Below are 23,787 nucleotides of genomic sequence, written 5' to 3'. Positions count from 1 at the left end.
GGTCTACTAGGAAGTGCTATATATTATCACCAACTGACAAGAATAATGTATGAACCAGGCCAGCACATACCCTGTGTTTAGGTTGGTCTACCATGCCCTGTGAACAATGGGTTGTTGTGTATGAAACTAAGGTTTGTGATCACTGAGTGAGCAGGTTATCCCTGCCTTTTTGTTTTTATATCTATGTGTTTTTTTGGTTGTTCTCAAGAGCACATACTTTACTCTGGTTTATATATCTTTTAATATGGAATAATAAAGGCTATATGTTAATAATTTTTGATTTAGTGCTAACGCATCTCTATAATATGCCTACATCAGTTAACTCTATTATTCTCTGCTATTTACTATATCTGTTTACTACCCTATTATTTGTTAGAATTATTTGCTGTTCAAACTGATTTAGGAAATTAGCCCCTTGGGGGGCTTGGCCCATTATACATGAATGTAAATTTTATTTATAGAACATCCACTGTATATACCAAAAAATGTTTGCTAGATGCACGTCCCCCTATTGGGACCTACATCTATTTTGAGAACATTGCCCTAAAGCACTTCACTGTCCGTTCAGAGGGGGTCAGAATAACCATTCACTTGTATGGGAATTCTGACCACCTCCCTATTGACAGGAGTGCGCAATAAGGCCCCTTTCTCAATATAGATGTGGGTCCCTTTGGGGGGACCTGAATCTACTCTATATTTATGGAATATCTTGTTGACGTTCCATAAGTGTACGAGATAGGAATTCTCAGGAGTGGGAGCCAAAACCAGGAGTGGGTGATAAATGCAGAATTGGTGACTTGTTTCTATTATACCTTTTCTCTGATTGTTCCTCACCTGGTTTTGGCTCCCACTGCTGAGAAAAAATACTGACCTAATACTGACCAAATACTGATAGTGGGGCCATGGCCTTAATCTACTACACAGGTACAAGCTGCTATATTCACACCGTGGGAGCCCGTTCCCACTCAGAATGAAGACCATGATCTGGAACTTTGGGCTATGGACATTTTCAAGCATGCAAATAACAGAACCACTGTAAAGATGCAATCATCTTTACCATAAGCCTTGTACATTAAATATTATGTTAAAGAGAACCTGTTACTTGACATAAATATATTATTTTATTACCTGTTGTAAAAGCCACTGTTGTTGTGAATCTATTGTTGTTTTTCTTTAGTACCTGCTCCTCTCCGTTCCTAAGATATGGCCCCCTCTTCCCTATATGTAAAGGTAGTCTTTTTAGCCAAGTGGGTGTAGTCCTCAAACCTTCACCATGTGAGCCTTCTTGAGGATCACACCAAGTTAGTAAAAAGACGATTCATATGGAAGCAGTAGCCATATCTCAGGAATGGAGAGACGCAGGAACAAAAAATAAACAATGCCAGATTCAGGAGAACGGCGCCATTTACACCAGGTAAAACCTACAAAATTATGGCTAGTGATAGGTCCTCTTTAACGGTTAGTACATTATCCTGGTGCTTTTCCTTTCATATCTAATGAAATTACTTTCTTCCTTAGTGGTGATTATTGCAGCATGACATGACATACTAACTGTATTACATAGATCAAGTGTAATATAATAATTGCTTCTAGGTGACTGAGGATGATGTCCTTGATGTGCTGGAAGGTGTTCTTCAATCACATATTTCCCTGCCAAGTACGCGGGCATACACCCTAACAGCAATCATGAAACTTAGCACACGCTTCAACACCGCCGTAGAGTAAGTAAGCTAGAAGTAATAGCATCACCCCTTTAAAGGTGTCATGGAAGGTATAAATTGTCGTTTTTTCTTTCTTCTCCAGTCGTATCCGTCGAGTGGTGTCTATATATGGATGCTGTCATGATGTGGAGTTACAGCAGAGAGCCGTAGAATACAATGCCCTATTCAAGAAATATGATCACATGAGGTATAAATTGTTCTACGCAGGTCATGTAAGGACGTACTGTCACATATACAGTTCTGAAATATGTTTTGTGTAAAAACGTCTCTCCTAATAAAAAAAGAAGGGATTTCTGGCATACTATATTTGCATGTAAGCAAAAGAAAAATGATACTAATGAAACAGCCAAAGCATACTTTCATATTACGGCTGAGCCTAAATCATAGTGATATCGCAATATTACTTCAGCCCTGTCTGACTTGTGCCAAAGCAACAGTGTCTCAATACTTACCATTAATGAACATTCAGTAACCTCTTTTTAAAGAGGAAAATTTGTTCCATTTTTAGGATTGTTTGTGCAGCATGTACATGCATTTGTGCAAGCCTTATTCTGATGAAAAGGACATTTACAGTATTTTTTACAACAAATGCACCAATTAAGAACATTATCAATTATGCATTAACCATGTGGCTGTTTCTAAGGCCACGTTCACACTTTCAGTATTTGGTCAGTATTTTAGTTCAGTATTTGTAAGCCAAAACCAGGAGTGGGTGATAAATACAGAAGTGGTGACGTGTTTCTATTATACTTTTCCTCTGATTGTTCCACTCCTGATATTGGCTTACAAATACTGATGTAAAATACTGAACGTGTGAATGTGTGTACTAACTTACCATATGCATCTGTACTACCTATACAGACTACAGTAGAGCACAATACTCTCAAATCCAGTACAGGTTCAAAGGTAGCTATGGCAGTCTTATGTTTCATCTGTATTTTGTGCATGCCCATTGGTAGTAGGGTATATTGCTTGTGTATTTTTCAGCAATTTAAAAGAAAAGCTTTCACAGTGGAATTTTAAAAAAAAAGTGGAGTACCCCTACTAGTCGCTCAATAGACTTCTGAACAGTGTGCAGCTCAGCAGACAGGAGCGAAGAGCTCATGTCTAAGGGGGTACCTAGCGGGGTAATTCCTGTGTGTGCCCTTAGACTGGAGCTGTGAGCTGGTGTCTGCTGAGCTGCACACTTTTTGGGTGTTTATTAAGTGATCGGTAGGGGGCTCAGGACCCAGATCTCCACCAGTATGCATGCAATTAAAGTGACTGCCAATTATAAAAAAGAACAGGTTTAAAGTTCAGTTTTTCTTCAAGTGGCGTCATAAGGGGATCAATATAAACCGGATAAAAAGCATTTATTTTTTGCCATCAAGCTTCTGTTTCTATGTCTATTGACTAAAGATGTACACTATTTTTTGGTGCCTAATATTAGTCTAAATATTATAAAGTGGTGTAATGTAAAAATGTTTCAGATTTGGTGATATTATACAATTTATTAATATTATACAATAACAAACAAAAATAAGTCAGAAGATGCACCAAATGTATAAAAGCAGTGCATGCTGTGTGATAGATTGTTGCATCTAGGAAACTTCTCTAGAACTTTATTTGCCTGTATTTTTCACCAAAATTGTGACACATTTTAGGAGGAGTGCACTTACAGTAGCAATAACGGTTGAATAACCCATTTTCTAGATACTTTCGAAAAGTGTTTTCCAAGCATGAAAGTGTCATAAATTCCAATTTAAAAAATATGTGCATAAACATTTATCACTACAGCACATATAAGTAACTTAATTTAAAGTGGTTAACCCCGCTCAGAAAATCTTGCCATCCAGGCGTTGTTTGTTATAAAAGCAAAATAATAACAAACTGGGCTTTATTTATTGTCCCCGGGTAGAACACCGAGTCTCTAATGCTGCTCCTTGTGCCCAGTATTGGCAGTGGCACTGACATCATGTTGACAGCCAATCAGTGAGCTCGCGGCTTTGAGCAGGTCGTTCTGTTTAAACAGGCAGAGCCACTGAGTTCATTGATTGGCTGCCCCAACTGTTGACATGACATCATCACCGCAGCCAATACTGGACCAGGAGCAGGGGCAGGAACTATGCGCTAGACTCGGAGATGGTGAGTAGCGCAGTTTGTTTTTAACAACAAACTGCGCCCAGAAAGAGAAATGCAAATTGTCTCTTCAGAGAGGAAGAGGACTAGAACTCTAGTGCCACCTACAGGAAGTAGCAATCCAAAAAGTCAATAGTGACCCTTTAACAAGCCTTGTCACATGACTTAGGATATAAGCCAGGACCAGAAACTCAATATGCAGACACTGTATTTCGGGGTACTGCCCCTTGTCAGTGCAACGTGTGAGTTCTGGTTTGGCTGGATGAGAGGCGTCAGACCGGTATCTAGGGGTAATATTTCTCCTTGCGGAGAGTGACGTGTTAAGAACGTCAGGTGAGGAGACTTTTAAAGCCGCAATGCTCCTCTGGGAAATATGCAAATTGTCTCTTCAGAGAGGAAGAGGACTAGAACTCTAGTGCCACCTAAAGGAAGTAGCAATCCTAAAAGTCCTAAGTCATGTGATAAGGATCAAGGGTCACTATTGACTTTTAGGATTGCTACTTCCTACTTTGCATATTTCCCAGAGGAGCATTGCTTTAAAAGTCTCCTCACCTGACGTGCTTAACACTTCACTCTCTGCAAGGAGAAATATTACCCCTAGATACCTGAAAAAGAGACAATTCTTTAACCTAACATGCAAACTCATAGGGATTGGAAACATGAATTGATGTGGCCCTCTGTCTCATATCAGGTCAGCCATTCTGGAGAAAATGCCCTTGGCAGAAAAATCTACTTTATCAGAAACTGAAACTTGCATTGGAGAAGTCAAAGAAAAAAGTGACAGCCAATCCAAAAGCACTCCCTCCATAACCCACCCAGTTAGCCATGTGAGTATTCTTGGGTGGAATTTCAGCTTCTGGGGCTGCAGCTTTACAGCATAAATCCAAGAGTGGTTATAGTAGAATATTACACATTGTTGTATTGTGCGCTGTACCCATAGCATACGATATTACATTTCTGCTTAGAAGAAACATTCTAAATCCTAGCTTTTAGCCTGATTCTTGCGGAGTGATGAAATCTTCTTTAATGGGAAACTGTCACCATGAAAATGCCGTCCAATCTGCAGGCACCATGTCATAGAGCAGGAGAAGCAGAATAGATTGTTCAGAGCAAGTTCAGAGAAGAGCGACCAGAATGGTGACTGGTCTGCAAACCATGTCCTATGAGGAACGGTTGCAGGATTTGGGAATGTTTAGCTTGCAAAAAAGAAGACTGAGAGGAGACTTAATAGCTGTCTACAAATATGTCAAGGGCTGTCACATTGTAGAAGGATCATCTTTATTCTCATTTGCACAAGGAAAGACTAGAAGCAATGGGATGAAACTAAATGGGAGGAGACACAGATTAGATATTAGAAAAAACTTTTTGACAGTTAGGGTGATTAATGAGTGGAACAGGCTGCCACGAGAGGTGGTGAGTTCCCCTTCAATGGACGTCTTCAAACAGAGGCTGGACAGACATCTGTCTGAGATGATCTAGTGAATCCTGCTTTGAGCAGGGGGTTGGACCAGATGACCCAGGAGGTCCCTTCCAACTCTACCATTCTATGATTCTATGATATAGTTTTGTGAGAAGATATTCCGTATAAACCGAGTTTTAATCATTTAAAGCTCTGCTTATTCTGGGACTTTCAGTCCAGTTGTGGGTCTTATCAGTGACTGACAGCTTTCTTTATATAAGTGTACATACAGAGTTAGCAGTCAGTCACTAGTGGAGTGAAAATCCCAGAAAAACGCAGAGGTTTAAATCATTGAAACTCAGGTTATACAGAATATTTTCTCATAAAACTATATATCGATCTACTCCGCTCCCTTGCTCTATAACATAGTGCTTGCAGATTGAACGGCATTTTTGTGGTGTCAGGTTCCCTTTAAAGAAATGAGTCTGGTGAATTGTATAAATGTTATTGTAAAGAAAATTTTAAAAGATGTGACATGTACTTCAGATCAGCACTACCTTGCACTATATATCTTACATGCTTATTCTGTAGGTTACAGATCTTTTGGGATTGTTGGAAGAGAGTATAGATAGCACACCAGTGACCTCAGTGATATCGTCTATAAACCAGAATATACCCAATGGGGGAAGCCTTTTGGATCTTTTAGATGAAACTCCAAACCCAGGTATCTAAATACATATATTTAAGAACTCTTTTAAAGGGAAGCTCTAATTTTGGTAAATCTATTCTCGATTTAAAGAGAACCAGTCACCAAGTGAAAAGTGCCCAGTTTTTGTTCTTAATTTATTCCCTCTGTTCTACCAAGTATTCTGTTATTTTTGTTTTTCTTAAATCAGCCATATGGTTGTAGAGATATGGGCCTTCTTATCTAGTGCTAATTTTTAGAGATATGGGCCTTCTTATCTAGTGCTAATTTTTAGAGATATGGGCCTTCTTATTTAGTGCTAATTTTTGTGCTTTTTACAAGTGAGCGGGGCTCACAGCATAATAATGCAGAGCAGCCTAAAGTCTCACCCCCAGAGAATCCTGTGAGCCACGCTCCCATTAGTAAAGACCATACAAATTAGCACTAAATAAATAGGCTCATATCTCTAGAACCATATAGTGGATTGTTGGAAAAAAAAACAAAAAAAAACGGAATACTCATGGGAGCAGAAATAAAATAAGAGGAAAACTGGCCACTCTTTGCCTGTTGATGGGTTCTCTTAAAGTCTCCTATACAAAGGCCATTCCTGCAAGGTAATACATCCTAACATACTGTCTGATATGATATTCCATTTTATCCATGATCCTAATGGCTGCAGTGACTGAATACGCACCCACACATTTCCCTTCCTGTGCTCTTCCTTGTTCATGGGTAGAGATGAGCGGTGTTCGACTAGAACTGTTCGCCAATCTCAAATTCGAGCTGTTTTGGGCGGTGTTCGAGTTGTTCGACGAACCCGAACGATTTGCAAAAAATTCGGCTGTTCGAGGTTATGTTCGATAACTGTTCGTGCACCAAAAGCGTGTCCTGCATGTCTGGTGCTATTTAGAGCACCAATCATGCGGGATTGTCTGCCACTCACTGTAATGCCACAGCCATGGTGGTTGTGGCATTACAGTGATTGCCCAAATCGATGGGAACTGTGCTCACAGTGAAACACGAAAAGCCAGCAATTCAGCAGCGGCATACACCGGTACCCGACAATTTAGAACCGAAAGAATAGAGCTTCACACATAGATTAGATCGATATAAACATGTCAGCCACATATATATGAAGTACAGTGACAGTGTTGATTACTGTACTTGTCATTTAGTGTAAAGGATTTATCAAAAAAAATATTAGTGTTTTCATGCACCGTCTCTTTAAAAAAGCCGGCCGGCAATTCAGCAGCGGTACCCGACAATTTAGAATAGAAGGAATAGAGAATCACACATAGATTAGATAGATAGAAACATGTCAGTCACATATATATGAAGTACAGTGACAGTGTTGATTACTGTACTTGTCATTTAGTGTAAAGGATTTATCAAAAAAAATAATAGTGTTTTCATGCACCGTCTCTTTAAAAAAGCCGGCCGGCAATTCAGCATCTGTACCCAACAATTTAGAATAGAAGGAATAGAGAATCACACATAGATTAGATAGATAGAAACATGTCAGTCACATATATATGAAGTACAGTGACAGTGTTGCTTACTGTACTTGTCATTTAGTGTAAAGGATTTATTAAAAAAAATAATAGTGTTTTCATGCACCGTCTCTTTAAGAAAGCCGGCCGGCAATTCAGCATCTGTACCCGACAATTTATAACAGACAGAATAGAGCTTCACACATAGATTAGATAGATAGAAACATGTCAGTCACATATATATGAAGTACAGTGATAGTGTTGGTTACTGTACTTGTCATTTAGTATTAAAATAAAGGATTTATTATTAAAAAAATTGGCGTGGGGTTCCCCTTAATTTTAGGCTCTAGCGGAGGTTAAGCAGACAGCTGGGGCAGATGTTTGAAGCCTGGGAAGGGGGTAATACCCACGGAGCTTCCCAGGCTACTAATATCAGCCCCCAGCTGAATACATAGCCTTTACTAGCTATTAAAATGGGGGACCCCCCCAAAAAATGACGTGGGGTCCCCCCTAATTTAATAGCTAGCAAAGGCTAGGCAGACAGCTGGGGGCTGATATTAATAGCCCAGGAAGGGAGCCATGAATATTGGCCCCCTCCCAGGCTAGAAACACCAGCCGTCAGCCGCCCCAGAAATGGCGCATTCATAGGATGCGCCAATTCTGGCACTTAGCCTCGCTCTTCCACGCTGCCCTGGTGCGGTGGCAGGGGGTAATAGGGCTGGGGTTGATGTCAGCTTATAATGCCAGCTGACATCAAGCCCAGGTTAGTAATGGAGAGGCGTCTATAAGACACCCCCATTACTAACCCCATAGTCAAAGTTAAAAAAAACACTAAACACCCAGAATAAAGTCCTTTAATTGAAATAAAGACACAATTCTTTATTGTTCTAAATTAAACCATACTTACCGTCACGCCCATTCCAGCTGAAGCCAACGATCTCCTGTAATAAAAATAAAATAATAAAGCAACCTCATCCTTACCTTTCCATGGTTCCCACGACAGCTTCAGCTCTGCTACATCGAGATGACAGGCTGGACCGCAGCAGAACGCCGCCATCCAGCCTGTCATCCCGCAGACACTGAGAAGAGCAGGCTTGCTTGCGCTCCACATTGTCTCTCTGTGACGGCATAAAGATGAGCCGAGGTCATGTCCAATGAACTCGGCTCACCTCATGCACGTCACTTACAGCGTGGGAGAATTCTCACGCTGAAGCGCTGAGTGCAGGAGAATTTTCCCACGCTGTCAGTGAGGTGCATGAGGTGAGCTGAGTTCATTGGACATGAGCTCACCTCATGCACGTCACTGACAGCGTGGGAGAATTCTCCTGCACTCAGCACTTCAGCGTGAGAATTTTCCCACGCTGTCAGTGACGTGCATGAGGTGAGCCGAGTTCATTGGACATGACCTCGGCTCATCTGGATGCCGTCACAGCGAGACACTGAGGAGCGCAAGCATGCCTGCTCTTCTCAGTGTCTGCGGCATAACAGGCTGGATGGCAGCGTTCTGCTGCGGTCCAGCCTGTCATCTCGATGTAGCAGAGCTGAAGCTGTCGTTGGAACCATGGAAAGGTAAGGATGAGGTTGGTTTATTATTTTTCTTTTATTGCAGGAGATCGTTGGCTTCAGCTGGAATGGGTGTGATGGTAAGTATAGTTTAATTTAGAACAATAAAGAATTGTGTCTTTATTTCAATTAAAGGACTTTATTCTGGGTGTTTGTGTTTTCTTTTAACTTTGACTATGGGGTTAGTAATTGGGGTGTCTTATAGACGCCTCTCCATTACTAACCTGGGCTTGATGTCAGCTGGCATTATAAGCTGACATCAACCCCAGCCCTATTACCCCCTGCCACCGCTACAGGGCAGCGTGGAAGAGCGAGGCTAAGTGCCAGAATTGGCGCATCCTATGAATGCGCCATTTCTGGGGCGGCTGACGGCTGGTGTTTCTAGCCTGGGAGGGGGCCAATATTCATGGCTCCCTTCCTGGGCTATTAATATCAGCCCCCAGCTGTCTGCCTAGCCTTTGCTAGCTATTAAATTAGGGGGGACCCCACGTCATTTTTTTGGGGGGGTCCCCCATTTTAATAGCTAGTAAAGGCTATGTATTCAGCTGGGGGCTCATATTAGTAGCCTGGGAAGCTCCGTGGGTATTACCCCCTTCCCAGGCTTCAAACATCTGCCCCAGCTGTCTGCTTAACCTCCGCTAGAGACTAAAATTAAGGGGAACCCCACGCCAATTTTTTTTAATAATAAATCCTTTATTTTAATACTAAATGACAAGTACAGTAACCAACACTATCACTGTACTTCATATATATGTGACTGACATGTTTCTATCTATCTAATCTATATGTGAAGCTCTATTCTGTCTGTTATAAATTGTCGGGTACAGATGCTGAATTGCCGGCCGGCTTTTTTAAAGAGACGGTGCATGAAAACACTATTATTTTTTTTAATAAATCCTTTACACTAAATGACAAGTACAGTAAGCAACATTGTCACTGTACTTCATATATATGTGACTGACATGTTTCTATCTATCTAATCTATGTGTGAAGCTCTATTCTGTCTGTTATAAATTGTCGGGTACAGATGCTGAATTGCCGGCCGGCTTTTTTAAAGAGACGGTGCATGAAAACACTATTATTTTTTTTAATAAATCCTTTACACTAAATGACAAGTACAGTAAGCAACATTGTCACTGTACTTCATATATATGTGACTGACATGTTTCTATCTATCTAATCTATGTGTGAAGCTCTATTCTGTCTGTTATAAATTGTCGGGTACAGATGCTGAATTGCCGGCCGGCTTTTTTAAAGAGACAGTGCATGAAAACACTATTATATTTTTTAATAAATCCTTTACACTAAATGACAAGTACAGTAAGCAACACTGTCACTGTACTTCATATATATGTGACTGACATGTTTCTATCTATCTAATCTATGTGTGAGGCTCTATTCCTTCTTGTCTAAATTGTCGGGTACCGGTGTATGCCGCTGCTGAATTGCCGGCCGGCTTTTTTAAAGAAAGCGTCTTCTGAGCAGTTTGTCAGCTTTTGGACACCTTTGAAGGTGTTTTCTATGTGTTTCTATGTGTTTTTGTTTGCCTGCCATTGGTTTTAACGGTGTTCGACGGTGTTCTAAGGTGTTCGACGAACAGTTCGACGAACAGTTCCTCGAACATCCCGGTGTTCGACGAACCGAACCCGAACACTACGGGGGTGGCTCAACACTATTCATGGGTAAGATTGGATATCCTTGTATCAGACAGTGTGTGATAAATGGTATACTTTGCCATTCCAATAAGTATACACTAGCACTTTATAAGGGGGGTTTGGGTTTCTACTGTGCGGGTTGGGTTTTGATTAAACACAACTATGGAAGTTCGGCATACTTACATTTCGTTCAATTTATTATGAACATGCATGAAGCATTATATAAACTATGGCCGCACTGAACCGAGCTCTGATTTACCTCTCTTTAATTCACATTTCTGTAATTTTAAAACTTATGGTAAGAAAAGTTTCTTTTTTTAATTGAAATCTGTTGAAAGTTTCTGACTTACTAATTTGCAGTACATTAACTGCTATTTAGACATTGTTACTGTTCAATAACATGGGGGGCAATAATGCTACAGCAAAATGTGATCAGTTCAGCTTATTAGTATTTGCCTTGTGGAAATCATTTTAATCGTAAATCAGATACTGTGGACTGTACAGACACCACATCATGACCACTCATCAGTTCTTAGATGATGATTTTATTGTTTGTCATGCTTGGAAATGACTACAGTCATGGCCAAAAGTATTGAGAATGAGACAAATAGTAATTTTTCCAAAGTTTACTGCTTCATTTTTTGTAATGGCAATTTGCATATACTCCTGAATGTCAAAGAGTGATCAGCTTAACAGCAATTACTGTACTTGCAAAGTCAATATTTGCCCAGAAAATGAACTTTAACCCCCAAAACACATTTCAACATCATTGCAGTCCTGCCTTAAAAGGAGCAGCTAACATCGTTTTAGTGATTGATCCATTAACACAGGTGTGGGTGTTGATGAGGACAGGGCTGGCGATCAATCAGTCATGATTAAGTAAGAATGACATCACTGGACACTTTAAAAGGAGGCTGGTTCTTGGTATCATTGTTTCTCTTCAGTTAACCATGGCTATCTCTAAAGAAACACGTGCAGCCATCATTGCACTGCACAAAATTGGCCTAACAGGGAAGAGTATCGCAGCTACAAAGATTGCACCTCAGTCAACAATCTATCGCATCATCAAGAACTTCAAGGAGAGAGCTTCCATTGTTGTCAAAAAGGCTCCAGGGCGCCCAAGAAAGACCAGCAAGCGCCAGGACCGTATCTTAAAACTGTTTCAGCTGCGGGATCGGACTACCAGCAGTGCCGAGCTTGCTCAGGAATGGCGGCAGGCTGTTGTGAGTGCTTCTGCACGCACTGTGAGGCGGAGACTCTTTGAGCAAGGGCTGGTTTCAAGGAGGGCAGCAAAGAAGCCACTTCTCTCCAGAAAAAACATCAGGGACCGACTGATATTCTGCAAAAGGTACAGGGAGTGGACTGCTGAGGACTGGGGCAAAGTCATTTTCTCTGATGAATCCCTATTTCGATTGTTTGGGATATCTGGAAAACAGCTTATTTGGAGAAGAAGAGGTGAGTGCTACCACCAGTCTTGTCTCATGCCAACTGTAAAGCATCCTGAAACCATTCATGTGTGGGGTTGCTTCTCAGCCAAGGGAATCGGCTCACTCACAGTCTTGCCTAAAAACACAGCCATGAATAAAGAATGGTACCAGAATGTCCTCCAAGAGCAACTTCTCCCAACCGTCCAAGAGCAGTTTGGCGCCCAACAATGCCTTTTCCAGCATGATGGAGCACCTTGCCATAAAGCAAAGGTGATAACTAAATGGCTCATGAAACAAAACATAGAGATTTTGGGTCCATGGCCTGGAAACTCCCCAGATCTTAATCCCATTGAGAACTTGTGGTCAATCATCAAGAGACGGGTGGACAAACAAAAACCAACAAATTCTGGCAAAATGCAAGCATTGATTATGCAAGAATGGACTGCTATCAGTCAGGATTTGGTCCAAAAGTTGATTGAGAGCATGCCAGGGAGAATTACAGAGGTCTTTAAGAAGAAGGGGCAACACTGCAAATATTGACTTGCTGCATTAACTCATTCTAACTGTCAATATAACCTATTGGTACTCATAATATGATTGCAATTATATTTCTGTATGTGATATAAACATCAGACAAACACTAATAAAAACCAGAGGCCAGCAGATCATGTGAAAATATAATTTTGGTGTCATTCTCAAAACTTTTGGCCATGACTGTACACAGGCAAGAAGTGGTCATCTCCACAGATGTTTTGTAGTTTCACCAGTGTTGACAGAGTATGTCATTTCATATATTTTCCTAGTTAATGGTGTTATGTTAATGTCCTTACCTGTTATTTGTTACAGCAGCTCCACTGCCACTTGTTGCCTATAATAATAATGGGCTGCTAGTGGAATTCTCCTTCATGCGTCCACCTTCTAGCCCTGCTCTCCTAGTCATCAATTCTTGTGCCACAAACTCCTCATCTAGTGATATGTCTGACTTCCAGCTTCAGGCTGCTGTGCCCAAGGTGAGTCCTTGAAACCTACATCTTCATTGCTTATCGTGCACCTGTGGGCAAAAATGGAAAATTCTCCCCTCTTCCAGGGTGAGCTTTAGCACCCTCTACAAAGTTGTGTGATAATACCCATTTATTTATATTTATCAGTAGAGAACGTGGACGACCAAGACATGACCATGATGTCCAAAAAGGGCATTGTCTTTAAATGACATTCATTTCATTGGTCTTAAAAGGGTTTTTTTTAGCTTTTTTTTTTTAAGATTGAAAATTCTTATATCGTGCATTTCAGTGGCGTCATGTGAAAAAAACTCAGGTCTTAAAGAAACACTCCCATCAGCATTTTTATCCTGTTAATATATTGCAATGATCATATTATCCAGCACTGTGTTCTTACAGTTGCTCATTTTTCCTTTCTACCCAGCTAATTCTTCTCTTTTCCATAAGGTATATGACATCACGTGATTAAAAACAGACTAGCAGAATCCTTCTAAGCTCTATGTAGAAGCAGGAAGTCTTTTTTCTCTGCATGAGTCATCATTATAAGTACAATTCTACCTCACTGCAAAGTCCACTCATTCAGGAAAAAGAGACTTCCTGTTTCTACATAGAGCTTAGAAGGATTCAGCTAGTCAGTATTTAATCATGTGATGTCATAGACCTAATGGAAAACAGAAGAATTATCTGGGTAGAAGGGCAAAATGAGCAATTGTAAGTACACAGTGCTGGATAATATGAGGACTGCAATATATTAAGAGAATACACATTTTGATGGGAGTGATTCTTTAAAGGGAATCTGTCCGCAGGTTTTTGCTACCTCATCTGAGAGCAGCCTGATGTAGGCAAAGAGAAGCTGAATCCAACCATGTATCACATAGATTACTGGGTGCAACCGTTCTGACAGAGTTTTTAGATTTAGAATGCAGCAGAGCTGAGAAAGCTAACCCCGCCCACACCAGGCTCTCTGTGTACAAAGGCCATAGACACTGAGCTGCCTATTATTACAGGAGGGGGCATGTCGGACCAGGGCTTGGCTCACACAACCAGCTAGTCACAGCAATGATAAGCTACTGGTTCTAATTCAATCATTGTAAGCAAACAAAAGCAGGGGCGTTGAAATCTGTGGTTTAACCGGTACCTCATGCTGTCTTTAGATTACATAGCAAAAGCCTGCTGACAGATTCCCTTTTAGTATCAATTTAAAAAAAACTATCCAGTTTAGTTTCCATAAACAACAATTCTAATTTCTATCTGCATTGTTTTATACATCTCAATTCAATTTATCCAATTGTGCATTGGAATTTTAGGGCTGAAGTCTTCTCTATAGTTAACATAGCAAAGTTTTAAGTCCACAGTAAGTGCTGATTTGCCACCATACATGATGAGGTCTTTGATCCGTGTTATCAGGGTCTGTCAATATTTTAGATGTTGATACCGCAGCCTGTATAGACCCACTGATGACATTGTGCAAACTTTCGTGTAATATCCGAGTTGCTCTCAGTTCAATTATTATGATACTGTATGTTTCCTATATTTCAGAATGTTCAGATCCAACTTCAGGCTCCTAGTGGATCTTCACTTCCAGCTTCTGGTGGAGGATCAGTTACACAGTCTATCCGTATTCTGAACCCTCAAAAGGTACTATGGATGTAGTATTGATGTAACAGGGTCAATATTTTTTGGGGTAAAAAAAAAAAACAACACAAATTTTTGGGGTAAATCCATTTTGGGATTGTAGGAAGAGTGCACAGATAGCATATTGGTGACCCCTGTGATAAAATGTACCCAATGGGGAAAAAGGATACATCCATGTAGGGATTGTTGGAAAAGAGTACAGATAGCACACCAGTGTCCAAATATACCCAATGGGGGAAAGAGTACATCCCTGTGGGGATTATTGGAAAATAGTACAGATAGCACACGAGTGATCAAAATGTACCCAATGGGGAAAGGGTACATCCCTGTGGGGATTCTTGGAAAATAGTACAGATAGCACACCAGTGACCAAATATACCCAATGGGGGAAAGGGTACATCCCTGTGGGGATTCTTGGAAAATAGTACAGATAGCACAACAGTGACCAAATATACCCAATGGGGGAAAGGGTACATCCCTGTGGGGATCATTGGAAAAGAGTACGTATAGCACACCAGTGACCAAATATACCCAATGGGGGAAAGGGTACATCCCTGTGGGGATTATTGGAAAAGAGTACGGATAGCACACCAGTGTCCAAATATACCCAATGGGGGAAAGGGTACATCGTTGTAGGGATTGTTGGAAAAGAGTACAGATAGCACAACAGTGACCTCAGTAACCAAAATGTACCCAATGGGGAAAGGGTACATCCCTGTAGGGATTGTTGTCATGATTCAACTTATTAAGTCTAAAATTCTACAGCTATTTATAAAGAAACATTACAAATACATCTAAGGTTTAATGAAACGTGACACCTTTGAGCATTTCGTTTAAAGATGCCTTTAATTGTTCAAAATTCGGACACGGTATCCCAGTTTTAGATTTTCTTATCATAATTTATCATCTTTTAGGTACCTTTACGTATGCGGCTACGGTTGTCTTTTACACATAATGGACATCTAGTTCAAGAAATATCTGAAATGAACAACTTCCCTGCAGAAGCATGGCAGTGACATGATCTGGTTTGCACGGACATTTGGATAGTGCTGGAGACATCATAGTTTTTCGGAATGATGGAAAAAGAAACTAAACCGACTAATGTGTTACACTGAGCAGATATGTAATAACTGGAAACCAAGGAAGGTGGCAGTGTCTATATATGTGTGATGCTTACAGGATAGAGTTACACAGCTACAGCATAGAACATGCACATGAAATATCACTAAGTGTGAACCTACACGTGTAAGGAGTGAGGATACTTGAAAGATGTTGTAATAAAATTCCTTTAAAGCCCAAACATGCTATTTTCCTCCTCTAGGTGGCATTATTCTACCTTGACTTTTTTCTAACCTTGCTTCCTTCCCACTATTCTAGTGTTGCCTTATACTGTGCCAGTCTCTACAATAAGGCACTCACAATATGTATCATAGCTTCAGTATGGAGACAGAAGAAATCCCATTAGAGCAACATAAAAATACAGAAATGGTTAACCCTTTAATTCGCCGTTTACAGATTTGCCAATTCCCTTTAGGCTGTTTGTGTTAATTAGGATTTGCGAGTATAATGAATTCTCCGGCTAATTAATGCTGTGTAGTGATGATGAGGGGGTTGCTTGAAATAGTGTGTAAGGGGGGAGCAGCCAGCGGTGATGTGGGGGGGTTCATGTGAGTGGCACTGAGCCAGCCTGTACCTGCCCCCTTCAAGATGACAGACTGCAAGAGACAACAGGGAGAGAGAGCGCAGTGACGAAGGAGGGAGAGTGCGCAGAGTAGCAGATGCATCCGCCATCGAAAAATCAGCATCTTCTCTACCCTCCCACCAATATCCAATCGTATATATTTCACCCCCACCAACTCACCCACTTCTGCTCCCTGAGGTGTGAGCTGGCAGCTGTGGGCACTGGCCATCTGTGTGCGTGTTCATGCATTTGCATCTGTTTGTCTGTGCCCTGTGTGCGCATATCCGGGCAGAGAGCTTGGCAGAGAGAGTGTGTGGGGCAGAGAAATACACAGACGGGGAGTAAGTCAGCGTGAGATATACATAGAAAGAGATGGGCAGAAAGAGGCAGATAGCGAGAGTTGGCACAGCTACAGACGTTGGCGAAGAAGCTGGCACAGACGCGGCCCCCTTAGAGATGGCACCTGGTACTTATCATTGTGCCGTAAACAGTATGCATGAAACCGAGTGTAAAAGAGCTAGCGTGCATGGATATGACAGGATGTGGTACAAGAAAAGAAGAGGATGGCACGCCAATTCATTTTACTGATCTCACGAGTGTTAATTGCTCCTGCTCCCGGAGTGCTTGATGTTGGTACATATGTACGAGTTGCGTGGCATGCATATGTGCTATTGGGTGCATATGTCTAGTCCTGCCATATTACATCCTAGCGTTTCAGCAACAATGGCTAAGCCAAACGAAATTCTACCATGCCCAAGAAGACCATCAAGAGCTATTCAACAATGGCCGTAATGGAAATGACGGTGGAAGGATACCAGAGGCCTCCAGATAACGGTGAGACAGAAATGACTCCAAAAAATAACAATGCATCATTATAACAGCACACAGGGAGGTAAAAGCTTGATATATTCTGAATCTATACCCATATGGCTTGAAGGAGAGACAACGTCCTGTTGTCAATTTATTGTAGACATGAATGATTTACAAAACACACAAACACCAAATCGACATTTTAAGTTTAGATTTTTATATTTTTTTTAACCATTTATACATCACTCTGAGGAAATCCTCAAACTCTTTGCATGCGACAATCCATGTTAGGCGAGCAGCTGGTCACTAGACAGGCTAAAAGATACAGGAAGAGCATGTGCTATATCCTATACTAAGCTGGCATGATGTGCTCTTTGAAGGTCAGATTTACGGCTTTGGTACTAGTTAGTCTGTTTGGTTAGTATACCAATCCTGGCTATGTTAAATTATATAACTTCCAGGATCTACGAAGGCATTAAGTAAGTCCAAGGCCCAATCTGTGCCACTCTTTGTGTATCCTGTAGTGTTATAACCTTGATATTTAACAGTACTCGTTCAATTTGGGGAAAAATAAAAGAAAGACAATGAGCGGGTAAGATTGATATTAATAGGTCACTGGATGCTTAATTATTTGACAGCTTTTGGGAAAAAAGAATCAGACATAGGTTTTAGGGAGGAAAAGAATCTATAAATGATTTGTAGAAATAAACTCTACGCATGTGCAATTTACGTGAAGTATTACTATAATTTATTTGATGCGTCAGCATATTACTTAAAGTTTGTCAAATTTGCTAGCCAAGTAAATGTATATTTATTTAAGACCATCATATTCAGTCACAAATTTTCAACGCATGCACACAGCAAGTGAAAACCACGAGAAATCTTCATCATTTTCACTTGATGGGGTCTCCACTAAAATTTTAAAAAGAGAAAACGCTCATTTTTAAAGCCATCATTCCATCAAAATATTTCATAATGTGGCAGTGTACAGCAAACAGCATTTGCTCAATATCACATCAGCCAAACATCAATCAATTCAAAGAAACCTTTGGAAATCCAGTACTTTCATCATATTATGCGGTTTTAAAGTTTAATATGTTCAGTCTGCAATAATAAATAGTAATGACATCGTTGAACTGGTTGGCTTCCTAATGTATCAGTATTTGATGGTTTAATTTTTAAAAGATATTTATGCATTTACATGACGTAGGGACTTGAGAATTGCACTGAAAAATCTGCAAACGACGAGCAGCTAAGAACGTTCCTCGAGCAGTCTACTGCAGGCTTTGCGCATTGTCAGAGATCCTCTCGTGTCCTGTGCTTTGTTTAGGTTGATAGCAACCCTGTGATTATGGGATAACGTGACTTGTTTTTCAATATCCATAACATGGGTATAAATTGGGATTTTTTTTTTTCATTTTTACCTATGATTGCTACATGTTGTAAATGAATTTCTCTATTATTGGTGGATACCACAATTGGTCTTTGGCTGTTCTTAGGCCACTGAGGACAACTGAATGAATTGGAGAGATTTATGAATGACCATATATAAAAGAAATTCTAGTTATTTGTAATATGTACAAGTAGTTGTAAACCAATGTGCTGAGAGGGAGCACAGTGCTTTAGGGCTTCTTTAATTCCTATGAGAGGAAGGGGGATCGTATAACTAGAGAAGCCATTGGCAAGAGAAAAAAATGATGGTGCAAAGGGCATATGAAAAGGCGAATAGGGTGGCTAGCAGGAAATGTAAAGGACGTGTATGATATCTGATAGATGCAAATTTTTTAATAAAGATTGGTTAAAATAACCAATGAGATTGCAGAATTGAAAGCATCCTATGGTTCTACAGCTGTGGCGCACCTAGAGGTTTGGTATTGTGGAAGGGACGAATGGCACAAGGGCAAAAGCTTCAAAATGTATGTTTATGGCAGCAATATATATTAAAAAAAAAGTTTCTATATGTTTTCTTATTGCATATCTGTATCTTATGGAGAAGTGAGTATGCTGTTAACTTGAAAACCATTATATAATGTCCATGCTGATTTTTAAGATCAGTAGGCTACATGCATTTTAATGTACAATGAAAGTGGCCAAGGTAAATGTTCCTTTTCTTGCAAATCCGTAAGGTATCCATACAACTTAGATGCTGCTAGGTAAAAACTTGTTTGGCTGTTAGTTCCTTCTTTGGACTCCCCCATACACATGCCAAGCATAAAAAGGAAGAGGCAGCTGCCAGACTTTTCTGGCAATGGCTTGTCTCTGGTAGCAACCAAGAAACAAGCCTGTTGAAAAGTAGTTGTTCCCCTAAACATCTACTATAGGGGAATAGTCATGACACCTCCATACACATGAGATAGTTGACCAGTCTCGGTAAAATCGTTAGGTTCAGCCAACTTATACCGACTGTGTATGGGCATCTCTACAAGTCCACAACAGCTGCAGGCCTAGAGGTTGCTTTAGTTATGTGCTCAGAGAGAGGGAAAGTAATGATTAAAACAATTATACTAGATATGGAAGACTTGGGATAAATTAGGGAATGTAGAAAATATGAGAAAAGATCTATAGATTTTGTTTTAAAATATGTGTTAGTATCCAAGCTAGACTATTCAGATGACAGAAGAGCTCATACCAATCACATGCCTGTATACCTATGTAGATGCCATGCTTCTCTGAGTGATGAACTAAATGTGGCGACACAGCATTTTCTGGAACCCATAAAACAAATCATCGTCCATTTCAGATGCCAATCTTTCCATCCATTTTTTTTTTTTTGGTGTAAATATTTTCTTCATTTTTATGTAACTTTGGATTTAAAAGGTTGTAACTATTTTTGTATTTAGTATTTTACTTGTGTTTCCTTGTTTGGTGGTTTAGTATCCCAATCCTTCCCTCCCCCCAAAAAATACCCAAGCTTAAAACATTAAGAGTGAGGTATGGGGAGAGCGATACAGGGGAGCAAGGGAGTGAAAAATGTCCCTCCCCCCATAACCCTCCCCAGAGAGATAAAGCCCTTCCCTTGTCCCCTCCACAAATGGTTAAAGCATCACAGCGAGAGTTCTTGGAGTGGTGTTAACACCCCTAAGTATTACAAAGTTCAAGTCACTGGTTGAGCGGTATTCCATATTGAAATAAAACTCCCAAAATCTCCATGTACACACATGTGTACATGCATGTGTGACAGGAGACGGGCATCGCCTCTTGTTTGGTTCCATAAGTCTTGGAACTTTTGGTTATATTTAGTTTTTTTCCCCTCCCCCTGTTCATTGGTTTATTGTTCATTCCCATTCCCTAAGTCAGGGAATTTGGGTAAAGAGTTTATAGACAGGGGGAGGTCACTCTTGTTTTGGCACCAGGTTCAGAAAATCCAGAAAAGCTTTGGGTTCTCAGTATTTCTATGAAGAGGTTTAAGGGTTTTTCATTTTCTTTTTGGCCTGTGTTATGATGTATTTCTTTGTGTATACATACCTGCTGGAGAGACACACATACAAGCCAGGGGAGACAGTCAAGAAATTAGGGGAAGTGTCCCTCCAGCAGGTTAAAGGGCAAGGAAGCATTCTTGAGTGAGGGAATGCTTAATTTGTAACAGACAGACACAAGTAGGGAGACAATCACAAAAAGGGAAGTCACACGAACACTCTAGGAGCTAAATGAAACATACACAAGAAGTGAAATAAAATAGAGAGACAACCTCAAAGCTGAAGTATGAGACAGCAATAGAGTGTCTCTATAAAGCCATGAGCACAGAGGTAGCAGCACTCTTTGGCCTGAGTTGAGGTATTGCAGAGGATGCTCCATCACTGCATGCACTTTGTGCACGGTGCTGCTGTGACCTCAGATGTTGGCTTCGAGCTGCGGGACCCTGCAGTAGTACTTGGCAGGAGAGGCAGTGATAGGTACAGACCCTCACTCTAAGAGGTGGAGGATGCGGTGGAGGGCCAGTGTAACAGCCTGCACGTTGATGAGCTTCAACTTCTCCCTCTTCATCATAAGAGGTCTTGCAGCGTTGGCACTGGTACCTAATTGCTACATCCACCATTGGAATATCTTCATCTTCTAAGTCATCATCTCGCTCCACACTTTCTTCCTCGCCCAGTGTAGGTTCCTGACCCCCACTGATTGCACTTGAAGCTTTCGTCTGTGAAGGCTCTGGCTTACGGGATGATGTTGCCTCAGGAGCCAATTTAAGGGGTGCTGGGAGCAGCCCTAGGAGAGTGTGGGGAATCACTGGGTTAATTGGAAATAGACGTTTCTTTAATCCATATAGTTGTTGAAAATATGGGCCTTGTATCTGGGGGGTGAACAAGGGAGTGGCAGCTGGAGCAAGTGAAAAAGGCATAAAGGGAGCTCCCATGAGAGAAGCAGCCTTTAAAGGTGAGGGACCAAGGGTCTCAGGGGTCATTGCAGCCTGTAAAGAGTCTTTAGTGGTATCAATGGTAGTGTGCGAAGAAGTGGGGGCAGATGGTGCTACACGGGGAAGTAGAGCAGGGGGTACAGTAGAAGTCATCCCGATGAGGCTCGGAGGAGGGCCTAAGATAAGAGAGAAAACCATAATTAGTGGAATGAGTCATACTGGCATAAATAATAATTATCTTAAAAAGAGGAAGATAAATAGTAATGGTGGCAAATGTAATAAAGTTATATAAAGATGGAGATTTCCTTTAATTAGTATCGATCTTGCAAAAACACTCATTACATGTGTAATAACGACTTTGTGAACTAATATGAGAGCATGTAGTTCTCCAGCATAATCCTTAAACCTACATCTTTTGCCAAGGCATTTTTAATGTCAAAAGGAATCACCTTTCTTTTATACATTAGTGGAATAGCGGTTCCAAATCAAGACTCCACATTCGCAAATGTCTACAATACACACGCAAGCAAAGCTGGTAAAACCCGTAGTGGTAGCTGACCATATACGAACAAGTCCATCAAGCTTGGTCTTGCTATATTATTCTCATATCTCATATTAATGAACAATTTATTATTTTTGGACCTTTAGTTTGTATTGTATTAAAATGATAATCTGCTTCAAGCAACTAAAGCCTTCTTATTATATACTGAAATAGAATATAATTAATTGTTAAATGAATAGATTTGATTGTGTGAACTTGGAATACCAATTTAGATTATCCTAGGCATTTAAGATGGTTGATTAAAAATATGTCTAAATTCAGAAAAAAAAACCTGGAACATTTCAATTGACAAAACATAAATTGCCCGTGGAAAAAGAATTGGCAACTATGCAAATAATATAATTATTCAATATTACCAATTATTTAAAGAAATCCCTCTGCTGTTCTGATCATCAGAATGTCAATGTTTTGTTTAGTTTGGCAATAGGTGTCTGAACACTAAGCCGTAATCATAACCATGCTCTCTAAACTCGCCCCGTAAGGATGCCAGGTGATAAAATCTATGATTTCTTGTTAATGTTGCAGCGTCTTTGCTTTATGGTTGATAATGGAATCCATGTGGAATTACATGTTGGATGGAAATGCTTTTATGGTGTGCATATAACATAAGTACTAATGTCATATATTAAAGTCATTTCTGTTAGAATTGTATATTGATTACTAGAAAAATGTCTTGGTTCTTCACCAAGTTCTTTGTTGTATCCTTGGTGCTGAAAATAGCACTGACATGAGGTGACACGCCGCTGATGTTAATGACGACTGTAAACTACCAGCGAGTTGACATATTCTGCATTGTGAGCAGGATTCAATAGACATAAGGAAAAGTCTGAGTATAGCTTTCATATATTGCTAATAGTAAAGCTGGTTTGTGTTAGTAGTGGAAAGGTTTGGATCCTGAAAAGAGGCATGCATTATGTTTATTAATCCCCCATGATATTGGGGGTCAGATCACCACAAAGAAGAGAGTTTTTCACCTTACTTAGTTGGTGCTGATATGTGTCCTGGCGTAATATCTGAGATCAGCCTGCATTTATTAAGAGATGAAACATGTTGTGAGTGACAATGGAAAACAATTCATAAAAAGTTCAATAGTTCAGGTTGGTTTATAAAGGTTAATTTGAATGTTTAGGTAATTCTGTTGCATTCTTAAAGGGGTTGGTTGCCTTTGGAGACAATTTGTTTTTACGGAAATTTACGTATTTTGGATTAAAAATCAGATAAAAAGACAGATAAAAAAAAGTTACAAACTTTCTTGTTAGGATCTCACTAACAGATTCTCAGGTAATGAGGTCGGCCCCCTTCTCTTGTTAGTGCAGTTTCCTCACACACTGACGAGGTCTTCTGTGCATACAATGGCCGCTAGTGGAGGAACATGTGACCAGACCGGTCCATCAGTCTCCTCCAATTGTAAAACACCTCACATGGGAAAGCTGCTTTTCTATTGGAGGAGGCTGATGGACCGGTCTGGTCACATGTTCCTCCACTAGCGGCCATTGTATGGTCAGAAGAGGTGGTCAGTGTGGTAGGAAACTGCACTAACAAGAGAAGGGGGCCAACCTCTTTACCTGAGAATCCATCAGTGATCTTGTTCTGACAGTAACAGAAAAGTTTGTAACTCTTTTTTATCTATATTTTCTTGAGCTCCTGTCGGCTGACTTATGGCCACAAACTACATTAAAGTTGCATGTGCAG

General features: G+C 40.4%; 2 protein-coding genes across 3 annotated transcripts in view; one reads left to right on the top strand and one right to left on the bottom strand.

Annotated features, from left to right (window-relative positions):
- AP1G2 (adaptor related protein complex 1 subunit gamma 2) overlaps positions 1 to 15,990 on the top strand; it is a 76,125-nt gene extending 60,135 nt beyond the window's left edge. Inside the window, exons 16-22 of one of the 2 annotated variants that reach the window (XM_073671076.1) lie at positions 1,594 to 1,721; positions 1,804 to 1,908; positions 4,531 to 4,666; positions 5,830 to 5,962; positions 12,908 to 13,068; positions 14,596 to 14,694; positions 15,606 to 15,990. In XM_073671076.1, coding sequence (XP_073527177.1) covers positions 1,594 to 1,721; positions 1,804 to 1,908; positions 4,531 to 4,666; positions 5,830 to 5,962; positions 12,908 to 13,068; positions 14,596 to 14,694; positions 15,606 to 15,707 — 864 coding nt within the window. In that variant the 3' untranslated portion in view covers positions 15,708 to 15,990. Of the gene's footprint in view, positions 1 to 1,593; positions 1,722 to 1,803; positions 1,909 to 4,530; positions 4,667 to 5,829; positions 5,963 to 12,904; positions 13,069 to 14,595; positions 14,695 to 15,605 lie in introns of both variants that reach the window. The other variant, XM_073671075.1, reaches the window with a different exon arrangement.
- Positions 15,991 to 20,079: 4,089 nt separating this feature from the next.
- ZFHX2 (zinc finger homeobox 2) overlaps positions 20,080 to 23,787 on the bottom strand; it is a 104,166-nt gene continuing 100,458 nt past the window's right edge. Inside the window, exon 10 of the mRNA XM_073671074.1 lies at positions 20,080 to 21,709. Coding sequence (XP_073527175.1) covers positions 20,907 to 21,709 — 803 coding nt within the window. The 3' untranslated portion in view covers positions 20,080 to 20,906. The remainder of the gene's footprint in view (positions 21,710 to 23,787) is intronic.

This window comes from Phyllobates terribilis, unplaced genomic scaffold, assembly GCF_046119375.1.
Source record: "Phyllobates terribilis strain yellow unplaced genomic scaffold, ASM4611937v1 Scaffold_1__5_contigs__length_1240528914, whole genome shotgun sequence".
Lineage (NCBI taxonomy): Eukaryota > Metazoa > Chordata > Amphibia > Anura > Dendrobatidae > Phyllobates > Phyllobates terribilis.
Note: the sequence above shows the minus strand (reverse complement) of the source record. Positions and strands in the feature narration are given on the sequence as shown.